At 51.9% G+C, this 23529-nt stretch overlaps 1 protein-coding gene across 1 annotated transcript; it reads left to right on the top strand.

The window, feature by feature from the left end:
- The first annotated feature begins 958 nt into the window (after window positions 1-958).
- Window positions 959-17654, top strand: LOC106542582 (ectonucleoside triphosphate diphosphohydrolase 2). The gene is made up of 9 exons (XM_087704849.1): window positions 959-1141; window positions 9305-9422; window positions 10337-10487; window positions 11361-11520; window positions 11700-11927; window positions 12206-12475; window positions 14121-14240; window positions 15215-15349; window positions 15513-17654. The coding sequence occupies exons 1-9, from the start codon at window positions 1025-1027 to the stop codon at window positions 15714-15716; spliced, it is 1503 nt and encodes a 500-aa protein (XP_087560975.1). The 5' UTR covers window positions 959-1024; the 3' UTR covers window positions 15717-17654.
- Window positions 17655-23529: the final 5875 nt, after the last annotated feature.

The raw sequence follows: 23529 nt of genomic DNA, 5'->3' as shown, positions 1-23529 counted from the left end.
TCTGTAAACCGCTTAGAGAGGGCTGAAAGCCCTATGAAGCGGTATATAAGTCTAACTGCTATTGCTATTGCTAACTCTGATGGGCACGGAGCCTTCGGCATCCAGAAAGGACACAAACAACTCCTCAACTCAGAAGCAAGCACTCCAGGCAATTTAACAGCAGAAGCCTGGGTGAAGGTTTAGCTGTTTGTTACTGGATTGGCTAAGCATTCGTTTGCCAGCATAATTTCGGAGGACTTCAAAGCCATCTGGAGTGGCGATTTCTCAAGAGTCTTCCGCCCCCCCCCCTCTCCCTCTCTTTCTCTCTTCAGCTCGCTTTCTTCCTCAAGTGGACTTGAGAGCTCCTTTCCGGTGGCAAAAGACTTAATTCCAGAGGAAATTAAAAACAAAAAGTGCCTCTCCATCTCATTAGGGGAGAGTGGAGAGAGAAACAAAGAAGCTTCGGGTCTCCCTGGGAGTCCCAGGCACGGGGCTGACTCTGTTTGGCCTGGGGAAATGGGCTCAGGGGCTCCCTGTGCCATCATTAACCTCAGGCACACTGCTCCCCACAAGCCTCGCACCATTTCCCCCAGTGGTGGGGGATGGGGGCTGAGGATGGAAATGCAATCTGGAGGCCGAAAAGAGTTGCATGGTAAAGACCCATCAAGTGCATTCACACAATAGCTGAACCTAGGTAGGGCTTAGTGGGTGCCAAGTCCAAAGCTGGGTTAACCTCTCCCAGGTCGTGTTGCAGGGCGCTCCCACGCCTCCGATGTTCAGTGCGGGGGAGGGAGGCTGCTCCTCCGCGTGGAGGTTCCTCAGAGCTGCGGTTTCGAAGGAGGAAGAGGGATCCTCTTCACACTTCCTCCTCCTTCTGGAGGCAGATTGGGCAACTTGCCCTCTCGGAGGAGGCGGGAGGCTCACCTGCCTCGCCCCCCGGGTCAGCCCTTCTCCGGGCCGCCAAGGAGGCGGCGCTTCGAGGCTCCCGGCTTTGCTTTCGGCTGAGGCTCGGGAGCGGAGTGGAAGCTGAGCGAGTGGCGGCAGCATGAGCTCCCAGAAGGCGGTGGCGGCGGCGCTGGGCGCGCTGTGCCTGGTGGCCGTGGTGGGACTCATCCTCCTCTGCGTGCCCACCAAGGACGTACCGGACCCGCCCGACTTCAAGGTAAGGCGCGCTTGCCACCTTGGGCACTCTGCAGCCGAGCGCCGCCGGAACTGGAGACGAGGGGCACCTCGGTGCCCTCCTGAGCCCAGCGCCGTCGCAGCGCCCACCCCGATCTCTCGCGCCCCTTTTGCCGGAGCAGAGAGGAGCAGCGGAGCTGGGCAGGGGTCGTCCCGGGAGCCCCTCGGTCCCGGGAGCTGCGGGCAGGCGTGCGCGCGAAGCTTTGGGGCGCCGGAGCCGAGCGGATTTCCCTGTTCGGGCGGTGCTGAAAGCCCCCCGCCGATGGGGAGGAGGGCGGCCTTCCCCTTTCGCCCCGGGCTCCTGGGGGCAGCCCCCATTCCGGCAGGGAGGGCTGGCCTGGCTAGGATGCTACCCGGGTGAAAGATGTTTGCCGCTCCCAGCCCCAGACCCCGCGGGGGGTTTCAGCTTCACGCTGTTTTCGGAACCTGTTTGACTGGCACAAGTGGGAGGCTGGCTGTGGGGCTGCGGGTGCCTTCCTGGGGAAGCCGAAGGAGCGGAGGAAGATATCCTTTCCTGGGTGGCATTTGGGGAGATGCAGACGGCCCGTGTCTTGCAAGCATCTACTGGGGGCTGCCGAGGTTTATATTCTGGGGGCGGGATGGAAGAGCGGCGAGAGAGTCCGTTGCCAAGCGGACTCCGTTGTCCTCTGTAGCACTGGAGAACGGGGCTCTTGCCAGCTTCCGTGCTGAGCTCACTCTCCGTTCATCCCGAGGAACGGAGGACTTGGTCCTCCCTCTCCCAGAAGGGAAAGGAGGTTTGGGGCAACCATAGCCAGAATGCTGGGCCTTTCCTTGGTGCCCATAAGCCTGGGCAGCCCACTGGGCTATGGCTCGGTTTGGCAAGAAAAGGAAAAACAGGCTTTGAGAATATTTACAGTAAGAGAATGACCCCTGGGGTGAGGTGGGGGGTTGGTTCTTACATCACTTATCCCATATTTGTAGCGATTGATCAATATTCATCCCACCTTCTTTTAATTTGGTGATTTTGGAGGGGAAACTCCTCCCTTCAGTGTCGCTCTCCCCCCCCCCCCTTCTAAAAGGGGCCTCTGAATTCTGTGGTTTTATTGCATTATTTCCCCTCGGCCAGGTAAGAGGGGAAACCTCCATGTCCTGCAGAAGTCTACCTGAGCATTAAAGGCTGTGGGAGAAGCAACCCCCTTGCAAACTCTGAAAGGGTCGCTGGGACCCTCTGCAGAGCCAGGAAGCTGGGCTAACAATCATTGCCTCGTGGCTGCCTGCCTGTCGGGCGCTCTGGGTGGCTGGAAGGGCGTTTCCAATCCTTCTCCTTACCTTAACGGGTAGCAACGGGTGCGCTTTTCGACTGGCACGTCTCGGAGTCTGAAATAGCAGGGGGCAGGGTGGGACACGGCCCCGAAGAGCCCCAGTGCAAACAGTCTTTCCCTCCCCTCCCCTCCTGGAGGCTGCCCAACAGCGCCGGCTGGGCACCTAATCAGGGTAGTGGATGAGGGGAAGAGGAATGTGCGAGTGTGCAACTGGGGGAACGTGTGTGTCCCTCCAATGCCACACCCTGGTTGTTCCTCCTACATTCGCCCCTTCTTAAATCCCTGGAAGACTCCGCTGGGCCCCTGCCAGTGCTTTGAAACGCTGGAGATCAGCTTCCAGGGAGGGTGGGTGGGTGGGGGACGGGAGAGGCCCCTCACTGGACCAGGTTCCTTCTGTGCAGGAGCCCCTCGGCCTCTTGGAAAAGTTGGGGGATGCCCCTAGGATTTTTTTGTAGGGGGAGGGGGCGTTGCTAATGGTGTGGTCTCCTCGCTTGGAATTTATCTGGAATTTCACACCCGGAATTTGTCTTGACTGCCCAAAGAGCAGATCTACCTGCCTTCCCATTGAATCCTTCCTGGCTTGTCCCCCAGCTTCGGATTTCACTCTCTCCCTGCCTGAGCTGGGAATCCTGCGAAGGTGCCAAGTGTGATTTCATTTGCCTCCCTCCACGGAAAGGTCTGGAACAATGAGCAAGCCTGAGATTGCATTGCCCGTCCTTCAAAGAAAACGTTTCATTTCTTGATCGGAATCCCGGAGAGAAGATTAAGAGTTTAGCTTGGAATGGGATGTGGGGGGGGGGAGGAGAAGGTGGGCATTCCAGGATCAGACCTGCCTTGGGGAAGGGTCTCATTGAGAGGGTCTCATCGGCATCCCCTTTCCTTCCCTGGCTACAAACTCAGAAGGACTGGTGGTTCTGCAAATCAACACCATGGATCCTGATGGGCCTTCCCCCTGGGTAGCTGATGCCCATTTCGGGAGCGGCCTCTTTGGAAAACTGGTCCAAGGCCAGTTTTGCTTGCTTGGAGTGGTATTAATCGGGTACCATCACCAGAGTAACTGTTAGAGAACACAAATATTGCAGGAGTCTTAAGTCTCTGGTGACATTTCCCCCCCCCTCCACTTCCTGGAGGTCTGAAGGATGGAGTTATTTTGAGGGAAAGCAGAGAAGGAGTCTGAGTTACCTTAGATGGGGGTCCCTGGGGTTGATCCAGAGGTTTTATGAGGTCGGTGGCTCTGTGACTAAGACGCTGAGCTTGTTGATCAGAAAGGTTGGCAGTTGGACGGTTCGAATCCCTAGCGCAGCGTTAACGGAGTGAGCTCCCCTTACTTGTCCCAGCTTCTGCCAATCTAGCAGCTTGAAAGCATGCAGGTAGAAAAATAGGAACCACCTTTGGTGGGAAGGGAACAGCGTTCCGTGAGCCTTCGGCATTGAGTCATGCCAGCCACCTGACCATGGAGACGTCTTCGGACAGCGCTGGCTCTTCGGCTTTGAAACGGAGATGAGCACTGCCCCCTAGAGTCGGGAACGACTAGCACATATGTGCAAGGGGGAAACCTTATGAGGGCGGTGATATGTTAAAACAGAGGAGGAGGAGGAATCTAGAGCTCCCTCTTTGCAGAGGCCACTCGCATGCTGGTGAGACTGCCAGGACAGAAACGCACGCACACACACACACACACACACACACACACACACACCCTTGGGTGTACATTGACTTCCCTGAGTATTCTTGATTTATCTCCAGAGGGAAGAATGTTGTTCCCTGGAGTCCAGGGAGGGCCAGCTCAGCCAAAGGCAGAGAGAGGAATGCCTCCCATTCCCCCAGCACTGGTTGGTCCACTTCCTCCTTAAAGGCTCCCCAGGGGCTCACTTTTGGGGATCCTCTGAAGGGGAGGCATGTGTATTTTCCCCAGGGGAGACGCCAGCCTCGGGGCGGAGGAAGCAGACTCTTACTGGGTGGTGGCCTCCACACGTGTCCTTCTGTTGCAGAAAACGACAGGCTTCTCAGGATACAGGAAAAGTTTATTTGGCAGCCAGGTTCAGAAAGCTACCCATGGCTAGCATTGCAAGTTCTGAACCACCTTCATTATCGAAGCAGGCGTTCTTATACATTCTCAAAAGCCTTGCAACACGGAAACACTTAACACATTTCTTAGTGGTTACCTTGAGGAGACAGCCTTATAAGGAGATGCGGTCTTACTTCTCCTTTTGTCACAGGTACTGAGTAGGTGTCTCTAAGAGAACTTAGCTGACTCCTGTGGTCTTGGGAGACTATTAAACTCTGTGGTTAGGTTTCCTGTTCTTTTGCAAGCTGCAACTCTGCCTATGTGGCTTTTTAATATAGAAGTAAAGGGGCCCCGAGAGGCTCTCCAGCCTGACCCAGTAGGTTTCACACTTAATGTCCAAATCTCACTTTACGTCCTACTTTACTTCCTTCGTATCTCTTCCATCTCTTCCCTGCAGGCCTGTGGCGGTTGACCTCATTGCTGGGGTCCAGCCCCAATCAGATTGGGTGCATGTGTGATGTTTTAAAATTGTTTTTCCTTTATTTATTTTTTATTAATTTCTCTTCTTTTCGCTTTGTAAGCCGCCCGGAGTCCTTCGGGATTGGGCGGCCTATAAATTTACTAAAAATATACTAAATAAATAAATCTACCGGCTTCACCGGGTGGGGAAGTGCTCCAGAACAGCCCCCCCCCCCGGCTCAGGCTGCTGAGTGTCAAAAGATTGTGCCAACTCAGTGCCATTCCTGCCCATGAGAGAGAAAGCGAGAGAGAAAGAGAAGGGAAAGCGGTGGGTGGCAGGGGGTGACTCAATCCCTGCGTTTGGGGCTTGAATTCCAATATCTCTGCAATTATAATAAACGGCGGCACTCAAGTTATTTCCTGTATTTAGCTTCGACCCCAAGAATGGCCAAATCACGGAGGCAACCCAGATTCTTCCATTCTGACCTTTGCATGGACCCCCACCCAAAATCTAGCTAATCTCCGCTCGGGAGGCTGTGGAGGGGAGGAAGAAGAACTTGGCCGCCATGCTTTCCAGCCGATGCAGCAGCTGAGAAAATGTTTTGCGGAATAGGGGGTGGGTGGGTGGGTTCCTCTGTGCTGCTGCTGAAGCGTCTCCAGGGGAACTAAACGTCACGAGGGGGCGAGTGGCAGAGTGCGGAATCCACAGATGATTGTGAAAGCGACAGAGAACGCAAACCAGCACTTAATGATCTCTTGGGGGTGGGAACAGACACAGGTTGTGAGAAAAGGCAGATCGTCGGAGGAATGTAATTGGCCCAGATGGGGGAGACTGAATAGGCCAGGCCAGTTGTGACAATCCATCCTCCTCTGTATTGCCGGCTAATGTGCTCAGGAAGGGATCAAAATATCAAGAGGTCACAGCTAGGAATCCCCCCCCCCCAGCACATTCCTCTCTTTTGAAACACCTCAGAATGTTGTCAAACTAAAGTAGGACGTGAAGTGAGATTTGGACATTATGTGTGAAACCTAGTGGGTCAGTCTGGACAGCCTCTGGTGGCCCCTTTGCTCCTATATTAAAAAGCCACATAGGCAGAGTTGCAGCTTGCAAAAGAACAGGAAGCCTAACCACAGAATTCAATAGTCTCCCAAGACCACAAGGGTTAGCTAAGGTTCGCTTAGAGACACATAATCCACACCTGTAACAAAAGGAGAAGGCCGCATCTCCTTATAAGGTTTTCTCCTCAAGGTAACCACTAAGAAATGAGTTAAGTGTTTCCGTGTTACGCTGCCTTTGAGAATGTATAAGAACGCCTGTTTCAACAATGAAGATTGTTCAGAATTTGCAATGTTAGCCATTTTCGCTAACTTTCTGAACCTGGCTGCCAAATAAACTTTTCCTGTATCCTGAGAAGTCTAAAGCCTGTTGTTTCCTGCAACAAAACGTTCTAGTTGTTTGCTTGGAAGGCACTGGCTCTAAATCAGCCTAAATCCGTGGTCTGAAATGATTTGCATTATTTATATTGCACTAACTCCGGGGTCCTCTAACTACGACCCCTGGGACGGATACGTGCAATGAACGCTTGTGTTGCTGCAGAGTCTCCCCCTTCAGGGTCTTTTTGTGGAGGTTGGAGGGGGGCAGAAATTCCAACTTGGGGTCTGCTTCGGCCTCCTGGTGGGGGGCTTTGGGCGAAAGCTGGAGGGAAGAGCTGGAGGGCCTCGTTCCAGTGGGACTGCATCATGGCCTGGAACTGGCTGACCATCTCAGCCCTCCAGGCGCCAGCACCTGGCCTTGCACTCCCGCAGGTCTTCCCTCTGCTTGGAAGGTCTATGCTCCTAGTCCTCAGTGAGGTGCTTCTGCTGAGCCTCCTTCTCAAGCAGATCCAATTTGAACCGAGCTGTTTTGCCAACTCTTTCTCCTGGGGGCTGCTTAGCTCCAGCAGCTGCTTCCTGTGGGGGCCCTAAGGAGCCCAGGCAGGCAGGCGAGGAGGGGCTGGGAGGGTAGGGGGTGAGTAGAGGCTGGCAAGGCATCCCTTGGCATGAGTGACATTGAGTTGGCCACACCAACCCAGTCACATGACCACCTTGCCACGCCCAGCCAATCGGTCATTAGGCAGATCATATTAGAGGTCCGCGGGATTTAAAATTATGAATTTACTGGGCCCTGGGATCCGAAAGGTTGGTGACCCCTGCACTAAATTGTGGGTTAACTGGTGTAATTCGGGGTGGGGGGGATTTGGCAGGATCCTCCGAGGACAACTGGGCCTGCCGGTCACAACGGCAGACCTAAAACATGTTAGACACAGGAGAGCCTAAGAATGGAGATCTAGCAGCCTTGGGGGGGCTGAAAAATATTGTTTAGCTAAGAAGCGGGAAGTTCTCCCCCCCTCTTTGTTTGTGTTGTGGCCCACAGAGTCGGACAGTGAGGAGGTTGAGGAGGAAACTGGGGCAGTCTTGGGGGGGCTGAGGGAAGCTCAGACGAGGGCTCTGCGTGGGAGGCAGAGGGGGAGATAGACAGCAGTGAGGCAGAGGAACAGCTGGAGCATGTTCCCAGTGTGCGCATGCACAGAGCCGCCAGAAGACAAGGACAACTAAGAGATCAGGGTCGACATGGGAGTAAGGCCACAGGTGGATGATGAACGGCCCCTCCCAGAGGAAACAAAGGAGGAGCGAATGGGGAGGGAGCTTTTGCAGGAAACAATTTGTTCCTTCGGTTGTTTCAAGAGTGGAAAGTTCTGTTTGTGACTGTAAGAGACTCTGGGCCAAGCGTTGCCCTGCCCTGCGGTTGGAAACTAGTTATCTGGCAGCTCTCCAAGTGAGATAAGGTTCGTGTGGACACAGTTGTGTCAAAAAAAGAGGTTTTGCAGGGACCCAGACTCTGCTTCATGCTTGTGAAGGAAACCTAGGTCAGAATAGCTGGATACTTTTGCTCATTGGACTTGGGGGGGGGGGTGTCCCAAATTCTTCATGAAGGCTGGGAGGGGTCTTCCAATGTGGGGCAGAGTGAGGCAACCCCCCACTCCCACCCCAGAAGCCTCTTTGCCAGAAACCGGAAACTTGCTGGCCCATTGTAGGGTTTATTTTGATTTGTGGCTCGATGGAGGGGCTGTGAGGGCTGAACAAGTTGTTGCTTGTAGCAACCAACTCCGTCCCCAGCCTCACCCAGCAAATTTCTCCACCTGGAGCTGTAAATAATTGGGAGGCTTTGAAAAATATTTAGCCTGAGTCCTGCCAGGTTCTGACTAAGGCGGGTTTCCTGCGTGTGGCTAGGACAATACGTGCGTACTGCAGATTTTTGGGGGCTCAGCCAATTGTTCTTTTGCTCCATTCAGCAGAGGCCAACGTTGTAAAAGCATCGTCTGCCTGCGTTCTCCCCCACCCAATTCCTTGAAACATGGGAAAAGACCCTCCTGGTGTCTTTGGCGGCTGCAGAGCTGCAGATTCTCCTGGGAGTTAGAGAGGCCATTCTGGGCCCAGCCTGTGCCAGCCCGATCTTGCCTTGCCTTCCTGCTGCTCAAGCCAAACTCTTATTCCAGTGAGGATTTCTCTGGTGGTGGTCAGGGGGGGGTGTTTCTTGATCCTGAGACTGTGGCCAGGGGAGGAGAGACCCCCTGGCTCCAAACGCTTTGGGGAAGGAGCTCAAGAGAAAGAAGGAAAGAGGACAGTGTATCTTCACCCCAAATAGCCAGGGACGTGTTTTGCCTCTTGTGTGTGTGTGGGGGGGGGGAGGTCTGGTAAATGGCTACAGAGGCAGGCTTGTTGAGCTGAAGGAAAGTGCCCCCCCCCTCCCAGGACCAGACCACAGGGACGGCCCCTCCCTCTGTCGGTTCTAGATGAATGGAGAAGGGATTACAGGGGAAAACAAAGGAAGAAAACCCCTTTGCACCACCCTGTGAATAACAAAAGGCGCCTCCCAGCCCCACAGGGAGAGGGGGAGAAGATCTGGGGCAGGATCTCAGGGCCTGGGCTGGAACCGAGATCCTACTCAGCCAAGCTCACCTGGGGGTTCTGCCCCCCAAAGAGGGCTGGGATGGTGCTGCCCTTTCTCCGCCTGGGGTCCCAGCAGCCGTCCTGCCCCACCAGGCTCCCTACTGCTGCCCCTTAGCAGAAACCCCTGACTGAAAGCAGGATTGGGGCCTGGGGGAGGGGGCTTTGGTTGGCCCTGGGGATGAGATGATTTTGAACCCTAATCTTGAGGCTGTTCCTAAACATGGGAAAATGGGGGGCTCACTTGGCGTGCTTCCAATAGCCCTGCAGAGGGATTGGGTCAGGGTGAGAGACGTTGCTTTGTGTCCCCCAGGGTGGCTTCAGCCAAAACTGGGGACCTGACTGATGTTTCCTCCCCTCCCCCTCTCTTTCTCCTCTTCCTCCTCCTCCTCCTCCTCCTCCTGTTCAGTATGGGATCGTTTTTGATGCGGGGTCTTCCCACACGGCCATGTTTGTCTACAAATGGCCCTCCAACAAGGAGAACGAAACTGGGATTGTCAGCCAGCACAGCGACTGCCACGTGGAGGGTAAGCAAAATGGGGGCTCTGCATCCCCTGCCCCCTCCCCTTGTTGCTTGTGAGAGGGGGGGGCGTTAGTCTGTCCAGGGACCACCAGAGTTCGCAGTTGGACTCCACTAAATGTTGCCGAAAGCAGTGGGCGCCCTTTCGTCCCCAGCGCTGGGGAGGGGGATCCTCTTCCTCTCCCCAATCCAGAGCCCCTTCTTGGTGTGCAATAACGTGGGATGCATCCAGGTCTGGCAGAGCCCAGTATGGGCACGCCTGTTGAGGAGCGGAGGGCCTGTGTGACCCTGTGCCCAGGGAAGGCGAAGCTCAGGGCAGCTTAGAGCTGGCACAAGCCCAGCTGAGGTTTCCATTCTGCATTTTGTACATTTGAACAACGGGCGGCATCCGTGTTTCTTTTGTTCCGTTTCTTTACTCCCATGGGCATTGGACCAAGAATTGTCACGGCTCCCCTGGTTTAAGGATCTAGAAAGAAAGACCTGTGGGTTCCTCTGGGAGGAGGGTGTGCCCGGGCGTAGCCTGGCAGGGGGCCAGGGACTTCTACAAAGGCATGTGGGAACCGGAGCTGTCCCAGGAGGAGGTCATGCCAAAGCCTGGGCCCAGCGCCACCCTGGTCTTAGTCTGGGCAGCTGGCAAGGGCTGACGCCTTTGCAACAGAGCAGTCTTTCCTATCTGGCCTTTTCCAAATGTTTGGGACCGAATTCCCTGCACATCTGGAGGGGAGGAGAAGGCAGTGCCAGGTAACAGAACCTGGAATGAGTCAGAGTGTGTCTGACTCAGCAAATCCTCTTAGCTGCTGAAATAAGCTTCTCCCCTTCCGTGCCTGGCGAGAATCCCCCCCCCCAATTGGGCATGCTGGGCAGGCTCTCTCCGGAGGGAGATCCAGCTGGCCTGGCACTCATGGCGGATGGATTTTGTAGGAAAAGGCATCTCAAGCTACGTCGATAAACCACCGGCAGCCGGGGAGAGTTTGGTACTCTGCCTTGACCAGGCCCTGAAGGATGTCCCAAAAGCGAGGCATGGCATCACCCCCCTGTACTTGGGTGCCACGGCTGGCATGCGGCTGCTGAAGTAAGTCTTGGTTGACTCCCAGCCCCATGGGGAGACCCCAATCCCCGGCCTCCAGCGGGGGCTGAGTTTGGCCATCCCGTCCACTTCTCAAGCTGTGTCACCTGGCAGCAGTCGGTGCAATTCATCCCGCCCAGCCTTCCCTTGGGGCATAACCAATCCACCCCCCCAATGTTTACGCACTGAATCTCTGTGTGCCCCCTGGGTCACCATTTCCAGCGAGTTGGCAGCCCCGTGACCCTCTGGCAAAGAAGGGGGTCACGCTGTCTGCCTCTGGGGACCCTCCTTCCCTTGGCAGGAAGAGTTGTGAGCAGGAGGGGTGAGCTGGAGCAAAGTAAATGGGGGTGGGTGGGACCCCTCCTCCAAACCAATGCGGTTGTCTGGGCTGCTGATGTTCGCAACGGTTCTCCCTGGGAATCCAACTCAGTTTATATTCTGGGTTGACGCTGCCTGGAACTGTTTGCGTAGCTAGAGGGGAAGGATCACACTGCATTGACGTGGATCGTGGCAGCCCCAAGACCTCAAACAAAACCTGGGTTGTGTGAACCATCAAGGGCAGATTCTGGGTAGCTACAGGACAGTGGTGAAATTCAATTTTTTTTTACTACCGCTTCTGTGGGCGTCGCAAGGGAAGGATACTGCAAAATCCCCATTCCCTCCCCACTTCTGGGGCCAGCCGGAGGTGGCATTTGCCGGTTCTCAGAACTACTCAAAATTTATGCTACCGGTTCTCCAGAACCTGTCAGAACCTGCTGGATTTCACCCCTGCTACAGGAGCAATTCCAGAGGGTGGGGGAGGGTGAGACTCAGCCCTAGATCTGGTCCAAGTCATAAAGCGTTTCATTATCTGTGTGTTGTGTGTCTGTGTATGGGTAGCATTTCTAAACCGCAGGCTTCAGACAGTATCCTTGAAGCTGTGACCTCCACACTGAAGAAATACCCCTTTGACTTCCGGGGAGCCAGGATCCTGAGTGGGGAGGATGAGGGCTTGTTCGGGTGGGTCACCGCTAACTACCTCCTGGAGAACTTCGTCAAGGTAGGACCACCTGGCCTTTCCTTGGGGGCTGTTGCCCAAGGAAAAGTTCCTTGCCCTTCCTCCTGAGCCGTGCACCAGTGGCCGGTCTTGCTCTGATGTCAGCACAGGATCACAGCCCGATGGGCCGTTGGTTGAGCTCCATGATATCACAGAAGGCCTGCCTTGTCTTCTCTCCCCAGTACGGGTGGATCGGGCGCTGGATCCGCCCCAAGAAAAGCACGGTGGGGGCCATGGACCTGGGCGGGGCCTCCACCCAGATCACCTTTGAGACCACGGGGGCCATCGAGAGCCCCGGCAACAAGGTGACCCTGAAGCTGTATGGGCACCAGTACAAAATCTACACGCACAGCTTCCTCTGCTACGGCATAAACGAGATCTACACCAGGCTGACCTCCAAGATCCTGAAGGTACGGCCTGGGCAGGAGTCCCCGGTGGGCAGTTGTGGCACAGGGACCAAGGCTGGAGGTTTATAAGGCCCCCTCGGCTGGGATTGGCTCCTGCAGGACAGCGGGCAGAATGTCCCTGAAGGTGGGTGCTGCAAAGGGGCCCCTAAAGTGCAATGGAGGGAAAGGGGCTCATCCCCACCTTGGTGATGGCAGATACCAAGGCTGTGCATGTCTGTGTGGGGTGGGTTTACCCCTGTCTTCTGCTTCACCAGCCCCTTCCTTATACTTTCCGCTGACAGGCTAAAGCTTACACCCTCCGACTGGAGAACCCCTGCTGGCCACTGGGATTTGAGCGCAGCTTTTCCATGGAGAGCATCTACGGGTCGCCCTGCGTCACCTTGGAGAAGCCCACAAACTACTTCCCCAAGGCCATGGTGAACATGAGTGGCTCTGGAGACCCCGCCCAGTGCTTGGTGTATGCAGAGAGCCTCTTCCAGTTCACAAACTGCTCTTATTCCAGCTGCTCCTTTGACGGGGTCTTCCAGCCGCCCGTGGAGGGAAACTTCATCGTGAGTTTTGCTGGGGGTTGGGCCGGGGGTGGGGGTGGTCCTGGGGCAGACGCGGGAACTGAAGCAATGAAGCTGTGGGGGCTCCATCATTGGCAGGTTTCATAAAGAGACCATTTGCCTAAAATGATACAGGGTCTCCTGCTTGAGCAAGAGGCTGGACTAGAAGACCCCCAAGTCCCTTCCAGCTCTGTTATTAGGTGTCCCCCCCCCCCACTTCTTGGCAATGATGGAGCGCTATCGCCCCCATGTGGGAGACAAGCAGCATGACACCCCTTTTCCAATTCCGCTCGGGGCGGGGCCTGCTCTCTAATTCTTCCCTAATTGATTCCCTGCTTGGCTTCCCTTCGCTTCCACCTGTGTCAGCTGGTGTGACTTTACTATGTTTCTCCATTTTTTTTAAAGACAAGTGTTCCTCAAATTTTATTTATGCCTGTGGCCTCTGGCAATAATCCAGAAGTGGGATATCTTGTTGCTTTTATGAGTTTCAGCTACACCCCACCCCACCCCATAGACCGAATCGCCCCCAGCTTCATTTCCAAAAGAATTCAGTTTGGGCTGGCAAGTGCTACTCCCTCCCCTTCTGAAATAAAAGTGAGATATAGTATCCTATATTTCTGGCTCTCTGTTTACACATATCCTGTATTGGCTCCTTTGGTTTAGGTTTAGGTTTATTAGATTTATATGCCGCCCTTCTCCCAAGGACTCAGGGCAGCGTACAACATTAAAAGAAACACATAATACAAAAGTTTAAAAAAATTAAATAGATTATCCCAAACAAACCCAATTAAAATTGACAATAACATTAAAAAAAAATCAAATTAAAATTAACAATGACCAATAATTTATTTTGTTTTGTTCAGGCCAGGCTTGCTTGCTGGAAAAGCCAACTTTTTAGGGCGCGTCAGAAGGACCGGAGCTCTGCGGGCAGCTCATTCCAGAGGGAAGGTGCTCCCACAGAGAAGGCTCTCCCCCTGGGGGTCGCTAGCCGACACTGTCTGGCCGACGGCACCCTGAGGAGGCCAACTCTGTGGGATCGCACTGGACGATGGGAGGCTACCGGTGGCAGTAGGTGGTCTCGCAGGTACCCTGGGCCTAAGCCATGGAGCGCTTTAAAGGTCATAATTAGTACCTTGAATCGTACCCGGAAGACAACCGGCAACCAGTGCAGGCTGCCTAAAAGGGGTGTAAAATGGGAGTACCTGGGTGCCCCCATGATAACCCGCGCAGCCGCATTCTAGACCAGTTGAAGCCTCCGGGTGCTCTTCAAGGGCAGCCCCATGTAGAGAGCGTTACAGTAATCCAGGCGAGAAAGAATGAGGGCATGAGTGTCTGTGCACAGAGCATCCCGATCCAGGAAGGGGTGCGACGTACCAGGCGAACCTGGTAAAAGACCCCCCTGGTCACGGCCGTCAGGTGTTCTTCTAAACTAAGCCACGTATCCAGGAGGATACCCAGATTGTGGACCCTCTCTGAGGGGGCTAAAATTTCTCCCCCCTATCATCAAAGATGGAACAAGATGCACAAATCGGGATGACGGAAACCACAGCCACTCAGTCTTGGAGAGATTGAGATTGAGCCTTGGTAATATCACTTTAAGGATCTTAAGCTAAATTGCTCATTCCCTCTTTTTCTTCTTCCCCTAAAGGCCTTCTCGTCATTTTTCCACACGGTGGATTTCCTCCGGTCAGTGATGAAAAGACAGGTAGCCACTCCAAATGACCTCAGAGAAGGTGCAGAGGCCACCTGTACCACCCCCTGGAGTGAGGTGGGTTTGTCCCCCTGACCTTCCTTCCCTTCCTCCAACCAGGGCCAAATCCTTTCAACTTTGCTAGTCATGTAAACATCACTGGTCGTCCTCCGTCCCCAGAATCCGTTTTCAAAAATGGGTTTAAACTTGAATTGAAATGAAATGGAGAGTGTAGTGGCTGATGGGTAGGACAACAGCTGGCAGCTTCAGGGAGGGGGGGTGTCATCTGATCTCCTGCCACCGCCAAGCCAGGTCTCGCTCACAGGTCTGTTGTGAGGATTGAAAAGGGGAAGATGGGATCATGGCAATTTCCTTGAAGTAGCTACCAAAGGAAGAGATGCTTGTGATGCTCCAGCTGCTTGGTGGAGCGTCACGCAGGTGCACTACATTGCTTGTGCATGCGCAAATGGCCCGGTTGGGTCAAACACAGCTCAGGAACATGGGCGACTAGGCAGGCCCTTCGAAGCACCGTACCGGAACGGTGCCTGCTCCTCCCAGAAGGAACCGGTACACCTGTACAGGGACATATTGCCCACAACCCACCCCTGCAGCTACTTAAGGATAAGCAAAGAGGAAGAGAAGCGGTCGAGATGGGGGGATGCCCAGGAGGATTTGCTGAAGGGACCCCTCAAAATATGGCCTGGCCAACAAGAATTGCAGATGAATCTTCCAAGGTGGTCTATGACTGAATAAAGATTTGATGATGATGATGATGATGATGATGATGATGATGATGATGATGATGATGATGGTGGAGGAGGAGAAGGAGAGGAAGGGGAAGGAGAAGAAGGAGGAGGAGGAGGAGAGGAAGAAGAATAACCAATCCTTGGAATGAACATGGAGTGAATAATTTGTGTGTGAGGGGTGAATAATCTTTCCATCTCCATCATGAAGGGGAGGAGATCAAGTGGGGCTGTGTTGGGTGGCGGATGAGAGCAGCTGCCCTTTCGAAGGCCGAAATTCAGCCTGGGCGTTTCTTTCTGCCACTGCAGCTGCTCAAGAAGGGGCCGAAACTGGAGCCCTATTTGCAGAACTACTGTTCGATGGCCACCTTCGTCTCGCTGCTGCTCACCCGGGGCTACCACTTCAACAACTCCACCTTCCCCGACATAGACTTCCAGAAGAAGGTAAGGGGGCTGTCCTGGGGAAAGGCTTGGGGGGAAGAGGGCTGGGGAGGGGAGGAGGTCCTGCAGTGGATGCGGGTTGGCTGTGGGTCCTGAGACCAGCTGCCAGATGGGGGCACGAGGGAGTCTTTGTGCAATTGTGGGGGGTTGTTTCCTGCTTTTGCAGATCGGGGACACGACCGTTGGCTGGGCCTTGGGCTACATGCTGAACCTGACCAACATGATCCCGGCGGAAGAGCCCGGCTTCCGGAAGGGCACCCTCTTTGGCCCCTGGGTCGGCCTCATCTTCCTCTTCGTCGCCATCCTTCTGGGCAGCTTGGTCAGCATCTTCTGCCTGCTGAAGTCCTCCAAGGACCGAGGGGGGGTGTAGGCCAGCTCTCCCCTGGTCTCACACTGGGGGCTCCAGCCTTTTTGCCAAGACTCAGGAAGGAAGAAATGGGGACAAATGGAAGAGCCAACACTCCACGGAGGTGGACGGTGCCTGGGATGGATGGTGGGCATACGCAGCTCAGCCACTCTCCCGCCTCCTTTTTCCTTCCTGGAGGGCCACCAGCCCCCTCCCTTCAAGAAAAAGGTGCTGCCATTTGCAAGGAAAGCTTCTGGGGACCTCCAGGCCTCCCCTTCTTCCTGCTCCATGGATACTCAGGAATTTCTATCCCATCCTAAACCCCTCGACCCAACAAGATGCTGCCCCCACCCCAGGACAAAGGACCCTGGGAGGAAATGTCATGGGCCACCCCAGGGCCTTAGTGCCTCTCAACAGACATCAGCCGCCTTCAAAAACCAGGGTCCCGTAACAGGCAAATGTCTTCATCCAAAAAGTGTAGTATGGAAAGTTTCACGGGGCCTGGTCCCCACCGAACTCACGTCCTTCACTGGGAGAGGGGATCACTTAGCCAGATTGTTCCAGATGCACGTAAGGCTTTGGGGAGAGGTCTTTTGAGGCAACCACCTGGACTTCTGACTGTCGGCCACAACTGCGGGACTTCCCTCCATGTACAAACCGGGTCTGGCTCGGCTCAGCTTTCAGAGAACGGAAATCCAGCAAACTCCTTTAGTTCTGTTGCTGAGACAAACTTCTTCCGCTGAGCAGATCAACGAGAGAGACTCTTCATCACCCATACATCCTCTACTGACCCCCTAAATCAGGGGTAGTCAACCTTTTTATACCTACCGTCCACTTTCGTATCTCTGTTAGTAGTAAAATTGACCACCGGTTTCACAGTAACAGTGATTTATAAAGTAGGAAAGTAACTTTATAAAATTTATAAAGCAGAGTTACAGCAAACCCCTACCATCCACCATGAAAGCTGGAACGCCCACTAGTGGGAGGTAGGGACCAGGTTGACTACCACTGCCCTAAATCAAAGCACAAGGCAGGAACAAGCCCTCCTTTGGAGTTTTCCTTGGCAGGGAGGATCCCTGGATCCCCTCAACATCTGGAGATCTTTTTTTTTGTTTCCCAATCTTTTCCAGAAGCCAGGAGGCGGCCTCCTTTCTTCCTGCAACCCCCCCCCTCCAAAGTCTCTGTGTTAGTTGCACTCCTGGGTGTCACAGCCATCCCTGAGGCAAATGATTTCAAAGCTGGTCTCAATCAGAAATTAAGAATAATCCACAGCTGAATTTACATTTTTGAGTATTTTGGGTCCTTCCATTTCTTAGTGTACAATACACATATAGCAAAGTTGTCTTTTCCAAAACTGCCAGGATTGTGTAAGCGATTGCTAGCTGTGTTGCAACCCCATTGGACGGCTCCTCCGGAACCCTTAAAAATATACCTGAACAGAGTCAGGTGCAATAATTGAATTCAGAGGAGAGATGCCCAAATTGGACAATTCCTAAAACAAGGGATTGGGGCACAGAGGCCGCAAAATTGCAACTTTCCATTATTTTCCCTAGTCACACAGAAAGTAATGAGGTTTATTTCTGAGTTTGCACTGGTGACAGTCGTTTCCCATCCCACGTGTGTGAATTTGAGATGAAGTCACTGTTGTATAACATTAAAAAAAAAATATCAAGGATTTGGGGAGGTTTGTTTGTTTGTTTGCTATACTTTACCTTGATAGTGCAACAATATTAAAGTCTCCCATAGAGACTTTATATTTCAGGGTGGGCAGAAAAATGCCTCCAGCACTGCAAACTGGGGAGATAGGAAAGAAGAAGTGGGGAAGGGAAGGGTGGGATTTTTAAAGAAAATTATTGGGGGGGGGGGTATTATTACTACTGTATTCTGCCTGTTTTCCATGTAAAGGAAACAAAGTGATGATTGCCTTAAACAAATCATAATAAAAGCTCGCTTAGCAACCCGCCCAGCTGGTCCATTTTACTGGGAAGCCTTCGACCTCTTGGAGGAACTGGTGCTCTGGTTCAGTGCCCGGAGTGTCTGAGCTGTATGATCCCGGTTTGTCCTGCACCTGCAGCTGGGCCCTCTTGGGCCACACATCAGGATTGCTCCCCTGTGAAGGGCTGACTTTCCGGCGCCCCATTCTTACAAAGTGGGGAGCAGGGAGCAGACCCTGGAGGCCAGCACTGGCGTCAGAAAGCTAGCCCACGGCTAGCATTGCAAGTTCTGAATGTGGCTGCCAAATAAACTTTTCCTGTATCCTGAGAAGTCTAAAGCCTGTCATTTTCTGCAACAATTCTGGCGACTGTGGGCAGGATTTAGAGCGATATTTCGCTGAGGATGGAACAGACCAACCGGTGCCCCATCGAGGCCATCTTGCCCGTCTTCAGGCGCCAACAGAGACCTTTCTTTGGAAGAGTTATGAGTGGAAGAGGGGGCTCGATCACCCCTTGAGCCCGGGATAGCGTCTCTTCCAAACGGAACCAGCGTATCCTAATGAGGCTCTAGGTTTGTGTGGGAGGTTAATCTGCTGCAGTTCCTGTTGGTGACTGTGATTTCCAGGACCGCAGGTCAGCAGAAAATGTGTTAGAAATAGAACATGGGAGGTTGGGGAGCGTTCCTCGAACGCCCCTCCAATACATGTTGAAAAAACTTTCAGAAAGTTTTAGTAAAGTCTCTGGCAGAGAAATTATCCTCACCCCCATTGTACAAGCTTCAAGGAGGTTGTTTGCGGGGATCAGTTGTTAGAGACACATATGCTGTTGTTAATCAGGTTGCTGCAGCCTGTCTCAGTTGTGAGAAAACAACCCAAAGCCAGGATGGAAACTTCCTTTGGAAGTCCTTCTACAGGGCTGCCAGGTGCTGTGTGGCAAATAGATTTCCCCAGAATATTCCCAGAAATTGGGATTTAGAGATCTCTTGGTTTTGTGGGGGCAATATGCTGACTCTGTAAACCGCTTAGAGAGGGCTGAAAGCCCTATGAAGCAGTATATAAGTCTAACTGCTATTGCTATTGCTATTACTATTGCTATTGTGTGTACTAAAAGACATTGTGCCAAGATTTGGGGTGCCTTTCTATAGGGCCTCAGATTCTGGCCACCATGAGATGAATCAAGAGCCCCACCAGATACAAACAATGTGTTAATGAAAGTCTCCATACATCTTGATCTTTAAAAATATGCCAGCGTGGGCTGGGAGATCAAGGTAGAAGAGTTTGGATCTTTAAAAATTAGCCAGCGCCCACTGGCAGATTCAAATTAGAAACAGAACACCCTAGGGCAGAGACAGGTATTAACAATCTAGTGCTTAAGGAGATAGAACATCGGGCATAACTTTGAGCAAAAGTAAGAAATTTAGCAGGTAATAAGAAAGTAAAGCCTATTGAATGGGAAGACCTAGGTAATTGTACTTGATTAATTTGACGTAATGTTTGTTGAAATTTTTAGGTGTGTCTAAGTCTTTGTGCACCTTCAAGGTAATTGAAATTAAGATGTCTCCAATCCAAAAGGACACGAGAAAAGTTTCATCCTTGTAGTTATTGTGTGTTTAAACGATTTTACTTGTTCATTTCGTTCCTGAAGCATGTGAACCCATACTTCACAGCTCAGGTGACACAAACTGTTTCCTAGGCTTTTGGAATTAAGTGGAAACTTCATGCTGTCTATTCCCCACAGAGTAGTGGTGTTGAAAAATTTAATGATTTGATTTAATGACGAAACCAACTAATAGGAGACAATTATGAGGGTTTTTGGTTGTAGCAGGGTATTGTAGAATATGGATACTGAATTTTGCCCTTCTAGCCAAATCACCACATGAATCCACAAAAGAGACATACATGAGAGAAAAGAAACAAAAGAAAAAGAAGTCTCAACGAAACATTTAGTTCCTGTGCTGTTTTAGCTTGCATGTTTGTCTTTGTTGATGTGCTTAAGTGTTTAAAAAAGAGAAAGAGAGAGCGTGCCTCTGACATCAGTGCCCTCCACTTGTGTAGCTTTAACATGAAGTGGTTGACACTGAAGGGGTAGGAGACCAAGGGAGACAAAAGGTGGAATCAGATGAAGCCCTACTGAAACCACAACCGGAAGCTGGTTTCTCGACGTACGGCTGAAGAATTGAAGGAAGGAAAACAACGTTCCAACTTATCGGTTGCAAGATGAATTAGAGAATTTGAGCACCTGTCAGGATATGGCGGTGCAAGCTTTTATATCTGTAGCCACTATATCCTTTACTTTGGTGAGTTTGATTGTCCTTATAGTAATTTGTTGTGTGTTTCTAGCAAATAAGATTTGGTCTTGTGGAGAGCCAGCAGCTGATGCTGTAACCCTCCAAACGGTATATAACCCCTGCCTTCTTCCTGATGTGGTGATTCAGTAGGCTAAAAGAATTGTGTTAGAAGAAGTTATGCGTGAGGGACAATTATGAGCTTTTTGTGGCTCTGGCTGTTATTGGCGAAGAGCTTGCTAAGTGATAACGACTTGAATAGTAGTTCCCAATGTTGGGAAAATACCCGAGCAACCCCCCCTTGCTCTTGAAGAAAGATCCGAGGATGTCAAAAATCCCGGAGAACAGGGTGGAATTAAGTTACAGGATGTGGAACAGGTCCGCTCCCGTAAACGGTGCATTATTTATGCTTGGGGACGGAACTGTAAGCCAATCCCAACACCTAAAGTCAACCATCTGACTAACCCTGTAAGAAAAAGGGCAGAGCATAGGGAAAACGGGCTCCTGCAACAAATGTGGAAAGGGAACTATATGTGTTAAGAGTGCTGGAGTTAGGCCAAAGCTTAATCAATCGGTCTGACCCTGACCTAGGCCAAAAATGCTGGTTGTGCTTGTCTGCAACCTCTTAATCTTACAATGCTGTTCCAGTTGAGCCAGTTTTGGGGGAAATGACCAGAGCTACGATTGTCTTTGACAAGGGAGGTAGATGGGGAATTAAAATGGCAGAAGCCCAGCTACATGGCAATCTGTATGATGCTCTTAGAAGACTGGGGATGAGCTGTCTCCCCATCGTTGGCCCCATAGCAGTTGGTGTAGAAATTATAGGGTCACCCCTATAGTTGTATCTGTCCGCCCTGTGCCAACTCAGTGAAGCGGTAGAAGTGATGTGCCAGTGCCTGGAGGCTGTCAGGGTCTGGATGGGAACGAACAAGCTGGCGCTCAATCCCGACAAGACCGAGTGGCTATTGATGCTCCCTCCCAAAGATGGTCCAGCTGTTCCATCTCTCAGCCTGGGGGTGAAATTATATGCCCCTCAGAGAGGGCCCGCAATTTGGGAGTCCTCCTGGATCCGCAGCTGACTTTAGAACATCATCTGTCGGCTGTGACCAGGGGGACCTTTGCCCAGGTTTGCCTGGTGCACCAATTGCGGCCCTACCTGGACCGGGAGGCCCTTCGGATAGTCACTCACGCCCTCGTCACCTCAAGACTGGACTACTGTAATGCGCTCTACATGGGGCTGCCCTTGAAGAGTGTTCAAAGACTTCAGCTTGTCCAGAACGCAGGCGCACGAGCGATTGTGGGTGCACCTGAGTACACCCACGTTACACCTATCCTCCGCGAGCTGCACTGGCTGCCCATTGGTCTCCGGACACGCTTCAAAGTGCTAGTCGTTACTTTTAAAGCCCTACATGGTATCGGACCTGGGTACTTGAGAGACCGCCTCCTGCCAGTCACCTCCCAAAGACCTATTAGATCACACAGACTAGGCCTCCTCCGAATTCCATCTGCCGGCCAATGTCAGCTGGCGACTCCTCGGGGGAGGGCCTTCTCTGTGGCTGCTCCGGCCCTCTGGAACGATCTCCCCATGGAGATCCGGACCCTTACTACCCTTCCAGCCTTCCGCAAAGCAGTTAAGACCTGGCTGTTCTGGCAGGCCTGGGGCTGTTGAACTATCCAGCCCCATTCGAGGTTACGGCTGTTGTAGAATTTTAAATTGTTTTTTATTTTATTTTTTGTATCCCCTCCCTTTTTTATTGTTAGCCGCCCTGAGTCTCTCGGGAATAGGGTGACATACAAACTTAATAAAATGAAATGAATGAATGAATGAATGAAATCACCCTCCTTGTGCATAAAAACGATATCAGGAGCCTGGCATTCCTGTGGTGTCACTATCAGAGGAACAATGCCCATCTGAAATGTATCTTGAACCCTTGTAGATGTAAAATTGACTCACAGCATGTCTCCCTCTGCTCACAAGATCTTCCAACAGAAAGTCACTTTCTCCCTCCCACCTCCAGTTGTTTTTAACCGATGAGTGGGGATTCTGACCACTGGAAGATGCCCAAAGCCATTCCAACCACCCTGACTTCCCCTTTGGCTTTCAATACAATCCACTACGGGAGTTTGCGTTTACTTTTGCAATATCTCTTTGAAGGACCAGACCTCGGGAACAAGTTAATGGATCCTAATCAAGAAGTTTCATTACAGCCCCTGACTGGTATGTTCCTAGCAGGAACCTTACAAGTCTGGACTAATGAAAGGAACCTCTGAGCCCATGTCTTCTCCGTGAACATCAGCGTATGTGTAGGAGAAAATGGAGTTTTTTTTTTCTATGTGGGAGAAATGCATATCTATGTTTACCCACCAATTGGACTGGCACATGCACTCTAATACACCTCCTCCCTAAAATGGGTGGTAAGTGGGGAACAGACCCTCCCTGTACCCCTCATGGGACATGTCCAGAAAAGAGTGCTGCTCCTAATTCCGCTATTAGCGATCTTGAGAATAAGGAGTGCAGTTAGAACGGGTGTAGGTGAAATGACCCACTCCATTACACAGTTCAGGCAGCTGTCAGAAGAATTCCAAGAAAGCCTGAACCAAATTGCTGAACCGGCGTGCCATAGATCTTTTAACTGCTGAAAAAGGTGGGCTATGTGTATTTCTGGGAGAAGATTGCTGTTTCTATATGAATAAATCCAGAGTGGTCTGGGGGATGGGGGTAGTTAAAGAACTACGAAACCCAGCTTCCTGAATTGGTTAAAGAATGCAAGGGACAGATGAATGGTTCTCTTAGCTACCGGGAACAGGTTGGATTAAACAAATGCTTTTTCTTTTATTATGTGGAATCGCAAGTTTAGCATTCCTCCTTTGCATAATACCCTTGCTTAAACAGCTCGTTATGAGGTCTGTAAAAGAGTTACGGGCTGAAAAGAAGTTAATGTTAATGGAAAACCTAATCCCACATACCCTCAAGGAAGATGAAGCTTCAGATACTAGCTCTCATATTCAAATTGTACGGGCAATTCCGGAAGATAAGCCCTAAGACGTGTATTGCTTGTATCCATGCTTTTTTCGTTATTCTGTATCCTGCATGCTTATATTGTTAATCTAACAGGCAAGATTCAATTGAGGGTATTAACAGAGTTTAGAAAGGGGAAATAAAGTAGGACGTAAAGTGAGATTTGGACATTGAGTGTGAAACCTACTGGGTCAGGCTGGACAGCCTCTCGGGGACCATTTACTCCTAAAAAGCCACATAGGCAGAGTTGTAGCTTGCAAAAGAACAGGAAGCCTAAGCGCAGAGTTCAATAGTCTCCCAAGACCACAAGGGTCAGCTAAGTTCGCTTAGAGACTCGTACTCAGTAGCTATGACAAAAGGAGAAGTAAGACCCCCCATCTCCTTATAAGGCTTTCTCCTCAAAGTAACCACTAAGAAATGAGTGTTTTAAGTGTTTCCGTGTTACTCTGCCTTTTTGAATGTATAAGAATACTTTTGCTTTCGGCTGAGGCTCGGGAGCGGAGTGGAAGCTGAGCGGGTAGCGGCAGCATGAGCCCCCAGAAGGCGGTGGCGGCAGCGCTGGGCGTGCTGTGCCTGGTGGCTGTGGTGGGACTCATCCTC

Source organism: Thamnophis sirtalis, unplaced genomic scaffold (assembly GCF_051295495.1).
Source record: "Thamnophis sirtalis isolate CommonGarterSnake01/CBP01778 unplaced genomic scaffold, rThaSir2_p1.2 scaffold_2, whole genome shotgun sequence".
Taxonomy (NCBI): Eukaryota; Metazoa; Chordata; class Lepidosauria; order Squamata; family Natricidae; genus Thamnophis; species Thamnophis sirtalis.
Note: the sequence above shows the minus strand (reverse complement) of the source record. Positions and strands in the feature narration are given on the sequence as shown.

Excerpts from the sequence above, each read along its gene's own strand:
- LOC106542582 (XM_087704849.1), top strand. The coding sequence starts at position 1,025 with ATGAGCTCCCAGAAGGCGGTGGCGGCGGCGCTGGGCGCGCTGTGCCTG. Across the intron at positions 10,488-11,360 it reads GCTGGCATGCGGCTGCTGAA|CATTTCTAAACCGCAGGCTT; the intron begins GTAAGTCTTGGT and ends GTGTATGGGTAG. Across the intron at positions 14,241-15,214 it reads GTACCACCCCCTGGAGTGAG|CTGCTCAAGAAGGGGCCGAA; the intron begins GTGGGTTTGTCC and ends CTGCCACTGCAG.